Source organism: Capricornis sumatraensis, chromosome 17, assembly GCF_032405125.1.
Source record: "Capricornis sumatraensis isolate serow.1 chromosome 17, serow.2, whole genome shotgun sequence".
Classification (NCBI taxonomy): Eukaryota; Metazoa; Chordata; class Mammalia; order Artiodactyla; family Bovidae; genus Capricornis; species Capricornis sumatraensis.
In genome coordinates, this window is record NC_091085.1 from 39,457,878 (window position 1) to 39,476,974 (window position 19,097).

General features: G+C 37.2%; 1 protein-coding gene across 1 annotated transcript in view; it reads right to left on the reverse strand.

The window, feature by feature from the left end:
* Positions 1–563: 563 nt before the first annotated feature.
* FAT4 (FAT atypical cadherin 4) overlaps positions 564–19,097 on the reverse strand; it is a 187,468-nt gene continuing 168,934 nt past the window's right edge. The window contains exons 12-18 of the mRNA XM_068989805.1: positions 16,645–16,730; positions 15,537–15,716; positions 12,379–12,503; positions 10,303–10,520; positions 5,984–6,245; positions 4,661–4,663; positions 564–3,540 (exon numbers count right to left, since the gene is read on the reverse strand). Coding sequence (XP_068845906.1) covers positions 1,676–3,540; positions 4,661–4,663; positions 5,984–6,245; positions 10,303–10,520; positions 12,379–12,503; positions 15,537–15,716; positions 16,645–16,730 — 2,739 coding nt within the window. The 3' untranslated portion in view covers positions 564–1,675. The remainder of the gene's footprint in view (positions 3,541–4,660; positions 4,664–5,983; positions 6,246–10,302; positions 10,521–12,378; positions 12,504–15,536; positions 15,717–16,644; positions 16,731–19,097) is intronic.

Here is a 19,097-nt window from a genome sequence, read left to right on the forward strand (position 1 = left end):
AGAGTGATCAATAAATTAAAGACAGGTATGCATAAGGAGAGTTTTCACTGTCATTCTTCCTAACCACCACTGGGTATAGAAAATTTGGAGTTGAATCCTTGGAGAAAATGAGACCCAGACATTTTTCCATAATTAGCTTTAATTCATTGCCTCTCCTATTATTATAAGCCTGGTTGAAAGCTGGCCTTTAGTGAACATGCTCTACTGGGAACTTCCAAGCATTTATTGCCAGAATGCTTAAACCAGGTTCATAATAAAGTCAGTTCCCTAAGACCCAACTTAGTCTAGACTCATTATGCTCTAGGGAAATCCAAGAACTCTGACAGGTAGGAATGCACTAAAGCAACCTTAAAATATCTGTTCTGGCAATCATCCATATTCATGTTTTTAAAAAGAAAATGATGTTGCCCATATATCATTCAACTTGCCATACCCTATTGACAAGTGAAGACTTTTCTCAATTGGGCATGGAAAGAGTCTGGGAAAATGAAAAATGAAAATTACTCTATGAATGCAAAGTATTTTAAATAAATATTTTAATTCTATTGTTGCCATTTAAAAGTAGAAAGCATACAGTATGTTACAAATATCAAACTGTGAAAAATATGAATGTTACATAAGTAACAATGTAAAAAAAGTATTTTCTTACCTTCCCTGAAAGTAAGAAAAATATTCAGCATAGGAAAATATCAGTATCAAAAACACAGCTTCGGTGTAAAAAAAGAAAAGTTTTTACATGGTATTATAAAAAAAAAAGGATCTACAAAATGACAGAAAGTAAGATTTGTTGAAATTTGACTTTATATAAATTATAAAAACTGGGTACTTGGGGTAAATGTTAAATGGTTGAAAACTAAGTCCAATTACAGGCTTTCTTTAGGTCAATTCTTTAAAATTTTCAAAGCATAGAATATTTTTCAATAAATAACTTCAAAAAATGTCTCTGAGAAGTGCTGCTAGGACCTCATTCCTTACAGGAGAGCGGCAGTGTCCTGGTGACAACATGCAGTCATTTTGTTCCAAGTGGAAGCCTGATGAAAGTCAGAAGACCAAAACTGTTTACAAAAATGTTTTAGAATTTTTAACAAAACTTTGTAAAAAATAAAGTGCTGAACAAAATGACTTAATTTTAGTACCCACTGTCATGAAAAACATTCAATTATTCAGACATTTCAGAGCAACATTGAATACAGAATCTATAATTCTGAAAAGTGTTAATACTTAGTCTTTCATTTAAGGTTAGGAGGGCTCTTTCTACACTTTACAAAGATGGGTTAAACCTCAAGGATCTTGCAATGCAAAATATAACAATAATAATACAATGGAAACAATACACATACCCCACGGTGAAGCACGAGTTCATTTCAGCAACTATTCATTTCAAAAGTCACAAATCAAACACGGGTAAATAAGGAAAAAAACTTTCCAAATGCTGCATGCCACATAACTAGTTACAAAATACGATGCATGCAGGAAAAGAAATTTAACCAAGCATATTTAAATTAAAAGAGTTGTTTTGAGTCTGTTTCAGCAGCATTGTGGTTATTATTTTTAACTTTCCCTCCAACAACCAGTCCCTACTGGCCTCTTTTGCAAACGTGACCCACCCTAGTGGGCAACCTTACCATGGTCTGTTTCTTGTTTTTTATATTTTTATAATGCCAGTACACAGAGTTCACACATACTGTTCTGCCTCCCCATCTTTGGGGGATGGCTTAGTTGTCCCACCTTTGCCTTCTTCATTAGCTGCTGCTTTTTCTGGAAGAGATGCCAAATCTTTAAAAACATCTACATAGTGGCCGAAGCCAGGGCCCCAGTTCAAAAGGTTGTCCCAGTTGAAATTCCCTGCTTGCTGCCCAAGCTTCAAGGGCAGTGTGTTGTCAGCAACCCCCGGTGTTGCTGCCTGTGTGCCCACAGGTCCCCCCTCAGCCCTGCGGCCGTGATACCTTCTAGGCTTCAGTCTGGCTCCATAATTATCTTCATCATCTGCATCTGATTCATTGACTTGAGATAATTTGGGCATCCTGGAAGTATATACCATGGGCTTTTCCCTGTCATACTCCATTTCTGAGCAAGTGAAAGACTCGTGCGAGTCACTATCAGAAGAAGATTCTGGAGCCGGGATGCCATCCGCTGGATTCCGCGTTCTGGACAGGGGTCTTCTGCAGTCCTCTTCTGAAGAAGACCTCCCGTGATCTGCACTGCAGATACTTGGGTTTCTGGGGCGAGGCGTGTTGAGCCTCTCCACCTCTTCAATGGAGAGCCCTACTGGTGGAGAAGATTCCAGAGGCATCTGCCCAGTGGGCTGCTTCAGGCGACTCCCTGGTCTAGAGCCATGTGATGCCATGGCTTGAGGACTCTTGCTTCTCCTTCCCAGCCTCGTGGCATAGTTGAAAATGCCAGGCTGGCACGCGTCACCATGCATCTCCAAAGTATTTCCATCCCTCATAGGGAGATGCAATTCCCTGGCCGGGCTGTTCCTGTAGAAAGTGGAGGACTTGGAGAAAGGGGCTGGACTGTGTCGAGACAGAGGGTTGGGAGTCGGGCAAGCCGAGTGACTAAGGGAACTGGATCTCAGACCTTGACTGTAGGAAGGCTGGTACGTCAAGCTGCTGGCTCCCAAGGGCATGGGGGACTGCCTGGCAAAACCCAGGGGGCTATGTCTCTGGATGGAAAATTTCGGGGTGTGGCTGCGGAACTGCTTGTAGTGTTGGATGATGTCGGCATCTGAAGGGGCGATGCTGCTGGCATTGTCGATGTCGTAATGCTCTATTTCCTGCTCAGGTGAAGCCAGAGGGGCACTGGGGATGGTTTCTGAGTTGTGGGGAAGATCGGTCTCATCATAGATGAGGTAAGGGTTTTCCCTCTCAATGATGTCTGGCTTCGGGTTCCCTTCAGGCTGTTTTCTCACGGTCATGTCCTCCCCATAGGGAGGGATGTTGTCGGGGTCATCGAAAGCAACATTCTCACTTCCCTTTTTCTTCTTCTCCTTCGGCTTCTTCTCCTCTTTGGGACTGTTGGCCTTCTTGCCCCTGCACTGATTACACAGGATCAGGCTCAAGACCAGGAGGGCCAGGACGGTGGCACAGCTGCCCACGATGGCGGGCACAGCCCACAGGGGCAGGGAGATCTCCTCGGGGCCTGGACTCAGGACACAGATGTGGCCTCCAGGGCTTCCAGCCTTGCACACCCTCCCCAGAGGACAGGAGACGCCAAGACAGGCCACCACCATCTCACACGTCCTCCCTGTGTGCGACTCCGGGCAGCTACAGGTGAAGCCGGAGTGCAGGCCTGGCTCACAGCTGCCCCCGTTCTGGCAGGGGTGGGAAGCGCAGTCCCCGGGGGGCACACACTTGTACGCGTACCACTGGTTGATGCACAGCAGGTCTCCCCAGCATGGGTTGCTGGCACAGATGTTCGGGCCGCGGCAGCCAATCTTCACAGAAGGATCCGTCTTAGAAATGGAGGCCAGGCTGTGTTTCCCACTGAAAGGAAGACTCTCACCACCATACAGCACAGAAGCGATGCAGCCATCAAACCCTGCAGGGGCAAGAAGGAGCTGTAGGTGTTTTAGGGAAAACCAAATGCTTAAAAAGCCTCCACTCATCTGGCAAAGGGAAGCTTTGCAATCACATCATGAGAGTTGAGAAACCACAACCTCACAGACATCTCCAGTTGTAAGGCAATAAATCTGTGCCTGTTAAAATGTAAGTTAGCAAGATGTGTAAGACTGCCATGGCCAAAAGGTGGAGCAGATTGATGGGATCCTGCTCTTTCTGAAGATTTACGAAGGGCTCAAACAGGCTGAGTTTTCGTTTATCTCTCCTTTCATTCAGTCATCTATTGATTTTATTTTTATAGTTTATATACAAAGAATTACCTAAAAATAAATTTTAATTTAAAAATACTTAAAAAAAAAAAAAACAAAATAGGCGAATAACTTCAATCATTAGCTTTTGCGGTTTTAATGGAGGTGATATTGCTCCCAAGGAGCTGAACATAAGTTCCTAAGGAACAAAAGAAAAATCCTAGCCATTACCATAGCTTGTGGGCTTCCAAAGGGCAGATATAGAATATACCTGTAGCATTAACATTTCATACAGTAGTGATGGCAGGGATTAGGAAACAAGGTCTAAAACAGCTCTTTAGGGGATGGTGATTTTTTAAAAAAATGTTTGAGAAAGACTTTATTAGACAAATATTTGTGTGCTAATACTGCTAACACTTCAGTCACAGAGTTCAAGAATATATCTTGCCACTAACAAAAGGGCGTGATTTACATTGGCTTATTTTCTTACAACATCCAAATGAATTAGCGTCCATATTCTAAAACAAGTTAAATATGTAAGAACTAATCATGATGTAGGCTTTACCTTTTATGCTTTGACTATGTTACTCTGCCATGCATTTGTCAATGTTCCTTTTATTTGATGCATCATTCCACCCTAGTGTCATGTTCACCCCATTTCCATAAGCTCCTGGGACATCTGCTTTTGTTCCTACTCTCCTGGTTTTCTTCCTATGAATTAGTCCCCTTTCTGTCTCATTTTCTACTAAACAAACACTGACTCTCAGAGTTACCCAAGTAAGGCCTTAGGCTTTCTTTTCAGTCTACACCCTCACATTTGCTTATCACATCCATGCCTAGTGCTTCAGTTACCTGCTTGACACGAGTAATTCCTAAAGATGTATCTCCAACTGGTCTACTCTGGATTTCTAGCCCATCTACCCAAAGGCCTTTCTCAAAGGTGCTCCAAACTCGGAGAACCCCAAACCAAAACCTTGATGTTCCTCATAGATGTGCTTATTTTTGTACCATTTGCAGTTTTCTCTCATAGTGGCAACTACCCTTCTAGTTGGAAGGTCAGAAACCTCTCTGAATTTTATCAAAATCATTAACATTTTATTTGACTGTCATTCCTGATATTATTCCCTATCCCCTTCTTGTAAATCTCCTGCCACCACATAGTTAATCCTCACAAAATACATCGGCTAGATCACTGCAGTATCTTCCAGCTAATTTATGCAAGTCCCCTCTTGTCCTTCTCCCATGCACTTTCCAGAGTGTAGCTCCAAAGATCTTTATTATCACTGAATATCTAACTTTGATACTCCTATGATTAATTTTTCAGGTATTTTTCAGTAATTTTGATACTCCTGTGATTAACTAACTTCTCACTGTTCCAAGAACGAGATCAAGATTTCCACATGCTCTAGAAGAACTGTCATTCTCCAACTTCATCTTTGATTTGTGACATCAGTCCTCAGTGTTGTGGGTTCTGTGATCCTGACTATCTATTTTTCCCTCTTTCATTCTCATCAATATAAATTAATTTTTCATTCCCTGCCATCCTCGTTTTCATGACAGTTTCCAGAGAAGTCTCCCTTTCTCCCCTTTCGGCAATCTCTTAGAATTCTATGTTCTTCCTCACATCATTTTTCATAGGTTAAAATAATGTATTTCCTTGTGTAATGATTTGATTGATGTTTGTGTTCCTTATAGGACCATGCATTCTATGGAAAGAGTCCACCACTGTAGTTCATGCCAAGTATCTACAGGGCTCTGTAAATATCTGTTGTGTGAATGCACAAATGGATGAGTAAATGAATGAATGTATAAATAAATGTTCAGTGCACAAGGAAAGGATCAAAACATCCTGGACTGAATTATGAACTTGGTAGAAAATGGCTAAAGAAAGTGATGGCCAATAATTTATTACTAACCTTCTAAAGATATTTATGATGGTCTTGAAAAGTAAAAGCGGACGTGTCAATCGCTCAGTCGTATCCGACTCTTTGCGACCCCATGGACTGTAGCCCTCCAGGTTCCTCTGTCCATGGAATTCTCCAGGTGAGAATGCTGGAGTGGGATTTCATTCCCTTCTCCAGGAAGTATTCCTAAAGGATGTTATCAGGCATCTAGCTACTTTTATAGGAACAATTTTACCTTTCTTTTGTGCCTCCACTCAGCATAAGCATTTACCTGTTTGAGCGTCTCGATGAGCTTGATTGGGAGGAATTCCTCCAAGAGATATAGTGAGCACGTCCAGGCCACCAAAATCCTGAGTAGGGTGAATGATGTCTCTGTTATGAATTCTGTCAACGGACAGCACTGTGGCTGTTCCATTTTTCCCAATTAGGAAAGTATGCCAGTGGCCATCAGCAACATACACCTCAGGAATATTTCTCTCCACTTTGCCCGCAATTCCGGCATCTGATGTAAAATGTACTTTGCCATTCTTAATCTGTAAAACATATGAAAAATTATGTAGAATTAAACTATGATATAATTGAATAAAAGAAGAAGCATAAAGACACTAAGACACTGATCAACTTAAAGCAGAGAGAATACTTGAGGAGTCTGGTTGTATGAGAGTATATTTACTTATATTGCCTTTACAATTTTAAGTAACATATACCTTCATATTTAATAGGTTCACATTTAATAGTTTTCAAGGTATTCTTATGTTTATAACTAGTTTTTCAAGATGTATATATTCATTTTCCAGAACACAAGTGAGATAATAATAGAGTGAATACTCCTCTTAGGATAAGTAAATCACACCTTTTTATGATTACTTATATTTTAATGGCAATTGCAAGTTTAAAAAAATTGTTTAGTAAATGGCCCATGGCTATCAAAATATACTAAAACTACATCCAAAAAGAGAAATCAGTGCTTAACTAAAAATGAAGAATAGTTGGAAAAGTAAAAACATAAATACATTGTTTTACCTGTCATCTATTACACACTGAAATTGTATTTTAAAAAAAATCATGCTTATTATTTATATCATTTATTGAGATGACAAGTATGATGAATAAAGGGTGAGTTCTTAATAATGAGGTGTCTGGGCAAGTCTTTATTTTGGCTGTCTTTTAATATTTATCTAAGGGATATTTGGTTTCTTTTACTTTGCCCACTAGAACATTGGGTAACAGGAAGCTCTTACTCCAGTTTCCAGCTCCCAGGTTTCCAGTTTTCTAAGTAGACACTTAGAAAATGTAATAATTTATAAGCAGGATGAAAAGAGCATAATCCCGTCACTATTGCCAGAGGATAAAGTGGCACTGAGCATCAAATGACGGGAATGAAAGGATGGATCCGTTTATTTTGTCACTCAGATCAAATGTTATTTATACATGCAACAAACACATCTGGTAGAACTAAAAATGAGTTCATTTTTACTTTGTGGAAAATATGCCTAACATATTTACATACGTTATTCATAATGTAATATTTTATTAAAGCTGTTTCTCCAGATAATAATATATCCCAGTACTGAACCCAGGACAAAAAAAGAAAATTGTGGTTAAATGACAGTAATATCATCAAATGGACAAAGTCTCATGAAACACACAGGAATTATAGCAATTCATCTTAGGTTCTAGCCAGGGTCCTTTTTGGAAAGAAGCCTTCCGAAAAGACTTCTCCAAGCTTCATGTTTCTCTCCTAATTGATCACACCGTGTCATTCTTTCATGTGACCAATTTCTGGTGAAAAGGTCCATGGAACACACCATGTGTGGAGCAGGATGAATAAGAATCTATGTTTCCATTACAACATTCTTCATGTTCTACCTCTCCCCAGTAATACTCTACCTAACTCTTCTATCCACCCTAGCTGTCAAAATATCATGTGCATTTTTTGCTTGGTTTTATTTATTCATAGATTGATTTGCTCATTTATTTATTTATTTTTGACTCTATAGGGCTTGGGATCATCCAAAGTCTGTACAGCATAGCCGGCCTTACTTCAAAACAAAAACAAGCAAACTATATACCAAAACCAGAATGATTTGGAGTAGATACAAAGCCCATCGCCTAACATTATTGCATTTCCAAATAAGAAGATAAACCAAGTGAGGGGAAAGAGAGATATGTGAAACACTTTAAATACAGTGTAAAACCCATGATACATAAGAATGCTTTTCTTGTGTTTTTCTCTCTGAATTTTTCTCTCCTTAGTTTCTTTCTTTCTTTCTTTCTTTTTTAATTTGAATAAAGAAAGAGAGAGAGAAAGCAACTGTCAGAAACTAAGCCAAAAAAGAAAGAAGAAAACCAGGACCCATGGTCACTGATAAACTAATTGATAAGTAACAGTACATTCTAACTAGCTTCCTTGCCCGGATAAGCAGATCGTATTCCTGTCATCCAAGTAACTTGCCTGTGTACAACAGTCACTCTCTTCCTGTCTGTTCAGTTCTCCTTAATCACTGTTTTTTTTTCTAATCTATTTACTCTACCTGCCAAACCCCTTAATCTCTGAAAAACTACCTTTCAAAATTTTCATACAAAGGAAATGTGAATGGCCTGCATTAGTCATTATTTTGATTCAATTTCCCTTCAGGAAGAAAAGAAATCTCCAAGTGCTTGCTACCAATGTAACAAAATCTGGAGAAGTTGCATGCTGCTGTCCTGTTGGAAATGCAAGATTTTTATGGTGGTAAAAATGGATCCTGACATTCAGCTTCTTCCTTGAGGAAGAAAAATATTCTGTCTCTGACTTCTCCAAGCACATTGTTTTTGTATCTCTTGGCTTAAAGAAATAACATACAGAAATATTTCATATGTCATTTAAATGGCACGAAGACTTGGAAGAAGCTGAACAGATAATGCACAGACCTCAATGTCAAAGCCTCTCAATGCATATAAAAAATGTTTCTTGTAAGAATATGCAGGGCTACTGCTTTCTTTACTTCCAATACACTTTTCAATGAAAACTTATAAGCACCAAATAACATTAAACAGTGACTTAGGTGTTTTGTTTTGCAGTTACTCTATTACTTCTGGAACTGGGCTCTTTGTTTCAATAATGGAGGTAAAATTATAACTTGAAGTTATTCTCCAACTGGATTAGGGCAGAGTTTCTCAGTCTCAGCAGCACTGACATTCAGACTGGATGGTTCTTTCTTACAGGGTATTGTGTTGTGTGCTGAAGGATATTTACCAGCATATTTGACTCCCAACAACTAGATGCCGGTAGTAGTGCCCCTCTCCCCTGTCCCCAACAACCATGACAATAAAAAATGTTTCCAGGCTTTGGCAAATCAAAATAACCCCCAGTTGGGAATGGCTAGACCAGGGAGACTATGAGGATCTTAGAAACATTTCTTTCGTACTGAATATTTAAAGGTATATACAGGCTTGCCTGGTGGCAGTAAAAAAAATGTGCCTGATAATGCAGGACACACAGGTTCAATCCCTAGGTTGGGAAGATCCCCTGGAGAAGGAAATGACAATCCACTCCAGCATTCTTGCCTGGAAAATCCCATGGACAGAGGAGCCTGGTGGGCTATAGTCCATGGGGTTGCAAAATAGTCAGACATGACTTAGCAACTAAATAAGAGGCCACGTACCAACCAGAGTTCTCTTGGATGGTGAGAAATTTTGAGAATAAAGAGGCTGAAGTTTAGAGGTGAATGTCTGTTTTCTTTTTAGCATTGTATGTGAATTGAACCTACTAATTTTCTAAGTATATTGCTTCTTTCTTTATAAACTAAGCTTTTGGTAATTTTCAAAATATTGATATATCAGTGGAAATAATTCAGGAAATATGGATTTTTTTCTTAAGAATTTATTAATATAAATTCTAATAATTCTGCTGTTAATATAAAAATACAAATATACAAATTTATACAAATATAAATATACTGAATATATATATAACACATTTACAGCTGAGAAAAAAAGGTGTAAAAGAATAATGATAAATCAACCATGAAACATAATGCAGAAGTATTTATTTAGAAATTATTTGGAGATGCTAACTGAAATTTTACTTACAATAAATTCCAAAGATATTTTATTTCACAGGTGTTACATGGATAGTGAATCAAATATAAATATGTTCCAGAATAAAGGCAGAAAATTAAAAAAAAAATTATTATTGTCCTGCCAATCAATATATACATATAAGTGTTTGGAATAATTCTTGGAAAAAAGGTATTTTTTCCATTTCAAAGACACTTTTTGGTTTTACTTTGTTTTAAAGTAGGGTTAAAAACAATATAAATTTTTTGTCTGGCAAAATAGATTGCAACAAATTCTTTCTTTGCTGGCCTACCCAGCAGTAGTCTCTATTCTAAACAAAAGTGTTTAGAAACCAAACCATTCAGATCTTTGTTACTCTGGCCAATGCCTGAGGAATAGTTAAGATAGATGATATTGGAATAGTGCCCAGCATTAGTCGGAACTCTAATGGATTGTAAAGAAAAGGATAGAAATTATGGGAGAAGTGATTTAAACCATGACACAGCAGGCGGTCTAATCAAATGAAGTCACCATTAGCTTTTATCTTACCTTCACAGTAGTGTAATTGCTGCTTTCTTGGATATGGATTAAAATGCCATTCTCGCTTCTTGTCCTGAATTTTACTTCCAGACTGTTCACACCAAAAGGCTCCAACATGGCACCTCGGATGCTCTGTCTCAACAAATATTCCCGCTTCTCATTCTGACTCATGTGGTAGTCCAAGCGCCCTTTGCCTTCTAATGATAAGGCTGTGTCCGGGGTAATAGCTGAAAGACAACAAAGAAAGATAAACATGAATGCATCCAACAGGCATTTTTTAGAGTTTCTTTGGTGATAAAAATTTATAAAACTTAACAATGAAATTATTAAGGATTTGGAATCAGTGTCCCCTAATCCTCCTCTGAGAAAATAATTGCCACTTGAGAATTATTGTGTGAGTTGATTTCAAATGCTTAAATCTATGTCAGAACCATGAAATGTAAAACATTTTGTTACAATTATTCATTTAGAAAATATTTTTTAAAATATTTGATATATGCTATATACACTATGAATACCTGGAGAGATAGCTACACTTTAAAAATATACAGTTGAAAAACTTAATGACAAGTTTCACTGTGTTTCTAAAATGAATAATCTATAAAGTCTCTAACATGGAAAATTTGAACAAAGAAGGGTACAAACATTCATATTTGCAACTAACTTTATTAGGACTAATAAGTATGTAGATTTAATTTGCAACCATGTATAATTAGAATACATATTTTCATAATCTAATAAATCTTCATACTTGTGAAGTACATAAGTGTGTTATAGCTAACAGATCTAAAGAAAGAACATGAAGAAACTGAGCTCAAAAAGATTTCAGCAGTGAACAGTACACTTTAAAAAGGTAAACTATGTAGTATGAATTATACCTCAATTTTTAAAAAATAACCACAGGCTTTTCTCAAGTGAGTGGCATTTTATTTTCCAAATATAATTAGATTTCTACTTACTAAATACTCATTACTTAAAAAAAATATCATGTGAAAATGCACTTTTTCTGTATTTTGATTTTATCCTAAATAAACACAAACATACCTCTGCTACTAAGATCTACTTAATCATAAATTTCTATTCATTCTCATTGCAGAATCAAATGACTACTTGAAAAGTGGTCAGATAGGTGCAATGATTCAGGTAGTAACCACTTATCGGACAACAAAGCAATTTTATTAAAAAGATTCCATTAGAGTTAGTCATATACAGCCAGAAATTAGAGAATACCATTCTCTAATGATGGAGAAAGAAATGGCAACCCACTCCAGTACTCTTGCCTGGAGAATCCCATGGACGGAGGAGCCTGGTGGGCCACAGTCCATGGGGTCACAAAGATCGGACACGACTGAGCAACTTCACTTCACTCACTTCATACTTTATCACTGGAGAAGGAAATGGCAACCCACTCTAGTATTCTTGCCTGGAGAACCCCATGGACAGAGGAGCCTGGCTGGCCATGGTTTTGGAGGGTCGCAGAGAGTCGGACACGACTGAAGTGACTAAGTATTCTCTAATGAACTCTTGAATATCATTAATATTTTATAATAATAATAGGGTTTAGAAACAAATAACTAATAAAAGAATTTTAAAAGTAATATTCAAAACTGATTTCAATAATTGCAATTTAAAATTTAAGTATCACCTTTAACTATAATAGATTTTATTGCCATTGCATGTTTTGAACTTAGTGCCCAGCAATTCAGTACTTTTACTTTTCAACCAAACACAACATGTTCACCAGAGAAATATCCCATAAAGGTAGATAATATTAAACCAAAACCTGAATATAGCTCTGGTCTTATACATTTCCAAGCATCCCTATAGGTAAAACAACTAAATGATATATTTATAAAATGAAAACTAAGGACATATTTAGTAAATATTTCTAAAAGGATTTCATGCTCCCTTGGGTTGAGAACATGAATTAAAACATGTCACTCTATTTTACCAATTAGTCCCCATTTAATATTTTCAATAGCATCAAAACATAATACTTTTAATTCAATTACATATTTAGGTACATGTATTTATACTTTTCATGGTCATTAGAATTTCCAGTGGAAGATAAAATAGCTTGCATACATTTTTCACAGTATTTCCCAGTCAGTCCTTCCCTGCAATGACACTGCTGCCATGACCAGTAATCTGTACACGTGCCACCATGTTGGCAGGGACTGTGAGTACAAGCGCCTTCTAGTCTGGGGCATCTAAAATAAAATCAGAGTAAAGACACATAAAGCACAAAGCTGGCAGGGGGAGAAATTTGATAACATTACATATAAACTTTTATTAACCTGTTCAGTTTTCATGAACTCAATTCTTTGAAACTTAGGTTGCACCTATATTTGGAGCATCTCATCAAACGAAAAGTTGCCTTGTAACATATGCCCTGCCTCATTCATAAAAGACAAGATCAAGCAAAACATCTTAAACAGTAAAGAAAGAGGTGATAATTTCTTCTTTTAATTAATTTTTAACTGAGCAAAACTTCTTGGTCAAATAAACACTTTGGTTCATGTGCTCTCAGGGCTACATGTTTGAGTACCCAGCTCCTCTATTAAATGACTCATGCAACTAATCTTTACTGAATGGCTACTACATGTCAAACATGGTTCTAAGCATGAAGATAAAATGATGAAAAAAATCCACGTGTTCATGGAATACTTTTTTTTTCCTTGTAGGGGAGGCAGACAAAAAACTTTAGATAAATGTGTAGTATGTTTAGAAAGAAGGAAGTTCTGTGGGAAAATTAAGGCAGAGAAGAAGGACTGGGAAAATTTGGGGGATGTTCCTGGATCTCTGGTTTAGAGATTAGACAGTGAAGGAAGGCTTTGTCTTCAGGAAGTCCTAAATAAAGTGAGAGAGCAAAGTATATCTGGTCAAAGATCATTCCAGGCATAGCAAAGAGCCAAGTGAGAGAGTCCTGAAGTGAAAGTGTCCTTGGCAGGTTTGAGGAACACCAAATGGCAGAATATAGTCAGAACAGCGATGTGAAGAAGGAGAAGAGGTAGATAACGGTAAGGAAGATAAGGATGCGAAAAGAGCTCTGTCAGAAATGGCTGGGACATGACCTGAGGACTTCCATGTTTGCTGTCCATGCTGGACCTTTGCTGAACACTACATTAAAACTGCTGAATAGTTGCTGCCTTGCAAAAAGGAAAGAATAATGCTGAGAAGCAGACTTCTCCTGGATTAAACAAAATACACTTTCCCCTAGTAACAAATGAGGTGTGCTCCAGAATCCAGTCATACGTGTAGAATAATTTTACTCTCCAGTCCAAAGTTTTGATAAGTAGCTTGTGTGAGCCTGCATTAATTTCACTCTTTCTCCTACCAAATAAACAAATAAACAAACAAAATGCTTGTTCATTTTCTTTCCAATGGGACATTACTTTGGGCTCCTCTGGAATCTGTGACCCTTAAATTCCAATCTGAAGATCCCAAATAAACTGCCTTTATGCCTCTTTACATTCCAGGTCCTTTTGGTTGAGGTCAGTCAACCAAGGGGAAGTCAGTCTTATAAATCAGGGTAAGAACTGATTTCTGTTTTTATTTTCTTTCATTTTTTCTTTGTTTGTTCTATATTGGAGTAGAGTTGATTGACAATGTTGTGTTCAGTTCAGTTCAGTTCAGTCGCTCAGTCATGTCCGACTCTTTGTGACCCCATGAATCGCAGCACGCCAGGCCTCCCTGTTCATCACCATCTCACGGAGTTCACTCAGACTCATGTCCATCGAGTCAGTGATGCCATCCAGCCATCCCATCCTCAGTCGTCCCCTTCTCCTACTGCCCCCAATCTCTCCCAGCATCAGAGTCTTTTCCAATGAGTCAACTCTTTGCATGAGGTGTCCAGAGTACTGGAGCTTCAGCTTTAGCATCATTCCTTCCAAAGAAATCCCAGGGTTGATCTCCTTCAGAATGGACTGGTTGGATCTCCCTGCAGTCCAAGGGACTCTCAAGAGTCTTCTCCAACACCACACTTCAAACGCATCAATTCTTTGGCGCTCAGCCTTCTTGACAGTCCAACTCTCACATCCATACATGACCACAGGAAAAACCATAGCCTTGACTAGACGGAACTTAGTTAGCAAAGTAATGTCTCTGCTTTTGAATATACTATCTAGGTTGGTCATAACTTTTCTTCCAAGGAGTAAGCATCTTTCAATTTCATGGCTGCAATCACCATCTGCAGTGATTTTGGAGCCCAGAAAAATAAAGTCTGACACTGTTTCTACTGTTTCCCCATCTATTTCCCATGAAGTGATGGGATCAGATGCCATAATCTTCGTTTTCTGAATGTTGAGCTTTAATGTTGTGTTAGTTTCAGGTATACAGCAAACTGATTCAGTAATATACATATTTCTATTCTTTTTCAAATTTTTTCCCCATTTAAGTTATCATAGAGTGTTGAGCAGAATTCCCCATGCTATCCAGTAGGTCCTTGTTGGTTATCTATTTTAAATATAGTGGATTGACATAACTTCTGTTTTTTAAGCATCATTCTGTTTGCTGGTTGGAGAAGGCAATGGTACTCCACTCCAGTACTCTTGCCTGGAAAATCCCATGGATGGAGGAGCCTGGTAGGCTGCAGTCCATGGGGTCACTAAGAGTTGGACACGACTGAGTGACTTAACTTTCACTTTTCACTTTCCTGCATTGGAGAAGGCAATGGCAACCCACTCCATTGTTCCTGCCTGGAGAATCCCAGGGAAGGGGGAGCCTGGTGGGTTGCCATCTATGGGGTCACACAGAGTCAGATATGACTGAAGCGACTTAGCAGCAGCAGCACCTATTTTGCTGGTGGATTGACATACCACATTTTGTCAGAAAGAGAGGAGGTAAAGGTGGTACAGAAACTGTGGTTGACCAAGTGCGTGGACTGAGTTATTATTATCTGAGATGAGACAAAATACAAGGAGTGGGTTTGGGAGGAGTCAGGAAGGAAGGTCAGAAGTTCAGTCTTAAAATTAAGTTTGAAAGACTTGTTAGACATACACCCTGGATATTGTGTATGCTGTCAGATATGAGGCTAAAGTTCAGCGGAGAGGTCAGGTTTAAGATAAACATTTCAGAGTTATCAGCTTTAGAGACAGTACTTAAAACCAAGGGCTATATAAAATGACTTAGAAAAAATTTTTTAATGACTTAATGAATATAGATACAAACAGAAGAAGTTAAGATGAGAAAAATCAGAGTATTTACAGTTTTCTTTACAATAGTAAAAAATGAGGTTGCCATACTGATCTAGGATCCCTTGTGCTGCCAAAGCTTGGCTGGGTTCCAGAGGCCTTCCATTGACTGCAAACTCCATTATACACCCGACAAAATCATGACTTTCTACGTGTCCTCTCCTCTGAAGGATTGGCTCTAGTGCTCTAATACCACCAACTGTGACTCGATTAGGCTGAACATCCAGAGTCCTACATAAGAAAGGAAAGATATGGATTGGCACAGCATTGTAATGTAATTATACTTTAATCAAAAATAAGAAAGGAAAGATATGTACATTAGTATCAATGCAATAGATTCCTGTAGAATATTTAGTTTAAGAAAGGATGACTGTAATTTTTCCTGGCATATATTAAGACATAGTACATATCAATGGAAAACCTTACTTACAGATGCATGTTTTCTAAACAGATACCTACAGGATTGTTAGATTTTTCAGGGTACAGAAAATTACAAAACTAGTGGAAATAATATTTTCAGTTAGTCAAATGAGATGTATATAACAATGTTAAGTTTTTGAGAAGGTCCATACGATCAGAAAGAAAATACAATGCAGTAGAAGCAAAAACGTTAATATTAATGTCAGATTACATTTTTCCTTCACTATGGAGATAATAAGGAATTGAGTAAGTCAATTAAAGCAAATGGATGATGTATCACTATTTCTTTTCTCTCTCTGTAACTATTTCTATAAAAATCACTTATGTTTTAGGTAAGGTAAGATTGTATTTCACCTTCAGGCACTAGTGAAAAATATCTGTCAATCATTGTCACATACAACTTTCAAAAATACATTTAAAAGAGGATGGGATCCTTATCCTAACCTTCTTGCAGGACCCTGGTCACGTGCAACTATTTCACGGAGCTTCTGAAAGAGGACAGGCTATGTTAAGCTTTCCTTCCTCTAGCTTTATCCTCATCTGTACCACTTCATTTTTACACCATTTTTACACATTTTGTAGACTATTAACTTCTTGTTGTTTAGTATGAAAATCCCTTTAGAGAGGACAAAATATCTTCAACTTTTATATAATACTTAGCATAGTAAAATTATTTTAAAATATAATTTCACTTTGAATTTTAATTAATAATAAAGACCAAACTAATAATTTTACTTACCAGTCATCTGAAACTGCCACGTTACTAACAGTGCAGTATCCTGCTTCTTGGTTCTCAGAACAAGAGTCCACAGTTAAAGAAGCTGCCTATAAAGCAAGAGAAAGAAATGTTCAGCATGAATTATATCATCCCTGTTCTTTACAGCTAACACTATCCAGGACTTATTTCTGCATGGACATGATCTTTAAATTGAAATAAAATTTTGATGTATTGGGTGGCCAGAAAGTTCATTTGGATTTTTCCATAACATCTTATGGAAAAATCCAAATGAACTTTCTGGGTAACCCAATAGTATACTATAATAGTTTGTTTCTACGTGGACATGATTTTTAAATTGAATTAAAATTTTGATGCATTGAGTTGGCCAGAAAGTTCACTTGTTTTTTCCATAACAACTTACGGAAAAATTCAAGCAAGCTTTCTGAGCCACCCAATAGTATAATACAATTATAATTCAGATGAAGCATTGGCAATATGGACTGTGGCCTGCCAGGCTCCTCCATCTGTGGAATTCTCCAGGAAAGAATACTGGAATGGGTAGGCATTCCCTTCTCCAGGGGATCTTCCCAACCCAGGGATCGAACCCAGGTCTCCAGTATTGCAGGCAGATTCTTTACTGTCTGAGCCATCAGGAAAACCTACAATTATAATACATGATCCAATTAGGAGTACACATTTCCTTTATATACCTAAAGCTAAAACTGTGAAACTATTACATGTAAGAAGTGGGAAAGTGCTTTAAAAAATCTTCTCCAGCACCCTTGTTTCACAGATGAAAGAATAAAAATGTCATTAATATCTCTAAGGATATCATATGTTAGGTGTGAGACAGCTTCCTGGGATTACAATCTTAAGAAAAATGCTTATCCTACTATCTAGCTATTCCAAAAAACAAACAAAAAAATAGATGTCTAATTTTTAAAAAGTTATATCCAATAATATTTCAGTCATATTCACAAAAAGATTTTGGAAGTATACTATAAATACTACTACTGCAACCTATGAAGATTGTAATACTTTCAATAAAGATAAAGTTTGAGATGATTTAAACAAGTCATATAGATGCTTTTTTCATTTTTAAGAATCATCTTTATAAATGGCATATTACAGCATATTTATCTATAGTGTGAATGCATTATTATTTATTATTATATAGTAGTAAATCAGCAATATCATTTAAGTCACAACTTACAGTAATCATTTCTGTATCTTAAGAGATGCACATTCCCCTGAGAAAAAAACCTTCTGTTTAGTATGACATATTAATACTCCATTTGATCAAGAAAAAAAGTCATCAAGTCATGGTCATCAGGCTCAAGAATATGGTGGAATTCAGGGCTCTCCATACTGGGCAGTGGCCACTGGGGATGGCAGTGATCCACTTTAAGACCAAGCTTGTTGCATATTCGTGTTGCTGTGTGCTGTGCAAGGCTGTTGTGATGCCCCTTCTTTGTTTTCCAAACAGCAGTGAAATTCTGCAAAACTTCGCATATTTTCACTGGTGAAATTATAAAGTTGATATTCAGAGTGTGGACTTTCACAGCATGGCTACTAAATAAAAAGAGGCCTGATCCCAAATCCAAAAACACAGAACTGATGGTTTCTCCTAATGCAGAACACCAAAGACTACCTAAATTTACTTGAATACCATAGGACAAGACTAATCCAACTTTCTCCACTTCTAGAGAAGAAAAATAAATACTATGAAAGCATTTATAAAGAAGGATTGTCATTTGAGGTAAATTTTAGTTAAAGCAAAGCAAAGGTAGGAAACATAAAACAGGGTGGTTAAGCAAGTTAACTAACATTACCTACAAGTTAAATGCAAAAGAATCAGGTTTCCTGTCTTTCATTATGTATGGAAATGATTTGTTTCTTGAGTATAACATTTTTATCAATATCACAGATGATTTTGTGAGACTGACCATAAGAATATATACTTAGGTGGGATTTGTAAAAGTAGATCTTAAATACTTCACATTTCAGAAATAATAAATAGGGCCGATTTATACTTACTGTGCATCAAATGTTACTGGCTAAACTATTTAAAAATTTTCCTATAAGTTAATTACTGTAACTGATTATAAACTTCATAAACTCTCATAAACTATGTAAATTTCTTTCTTGCCACCTTCTCAAAGAAATTATCAATACTATCATGTTTAGGAAACATTTACATTCTCAATTTTATGTCAAGTCTTTCATGCCTCTTTTAGTTAACTATTTTAAATGTTAATTTTTCCAGTGATCTATAAAACTGAGTGACATTCAATCTCAGAGGAGGTATTAGGTTTTCATAATACAATATATGCTTATTTTGACTATTAATTTAAGCACATTTCCTTTCAATTTATTTCTAAGACAAAATGGAAACACATCTCTATGTATACTATGTAAGTACCCATCCATTCTAGAGATTCCTAAACTTATCATAAGCTAGAGAGTCACGTGGA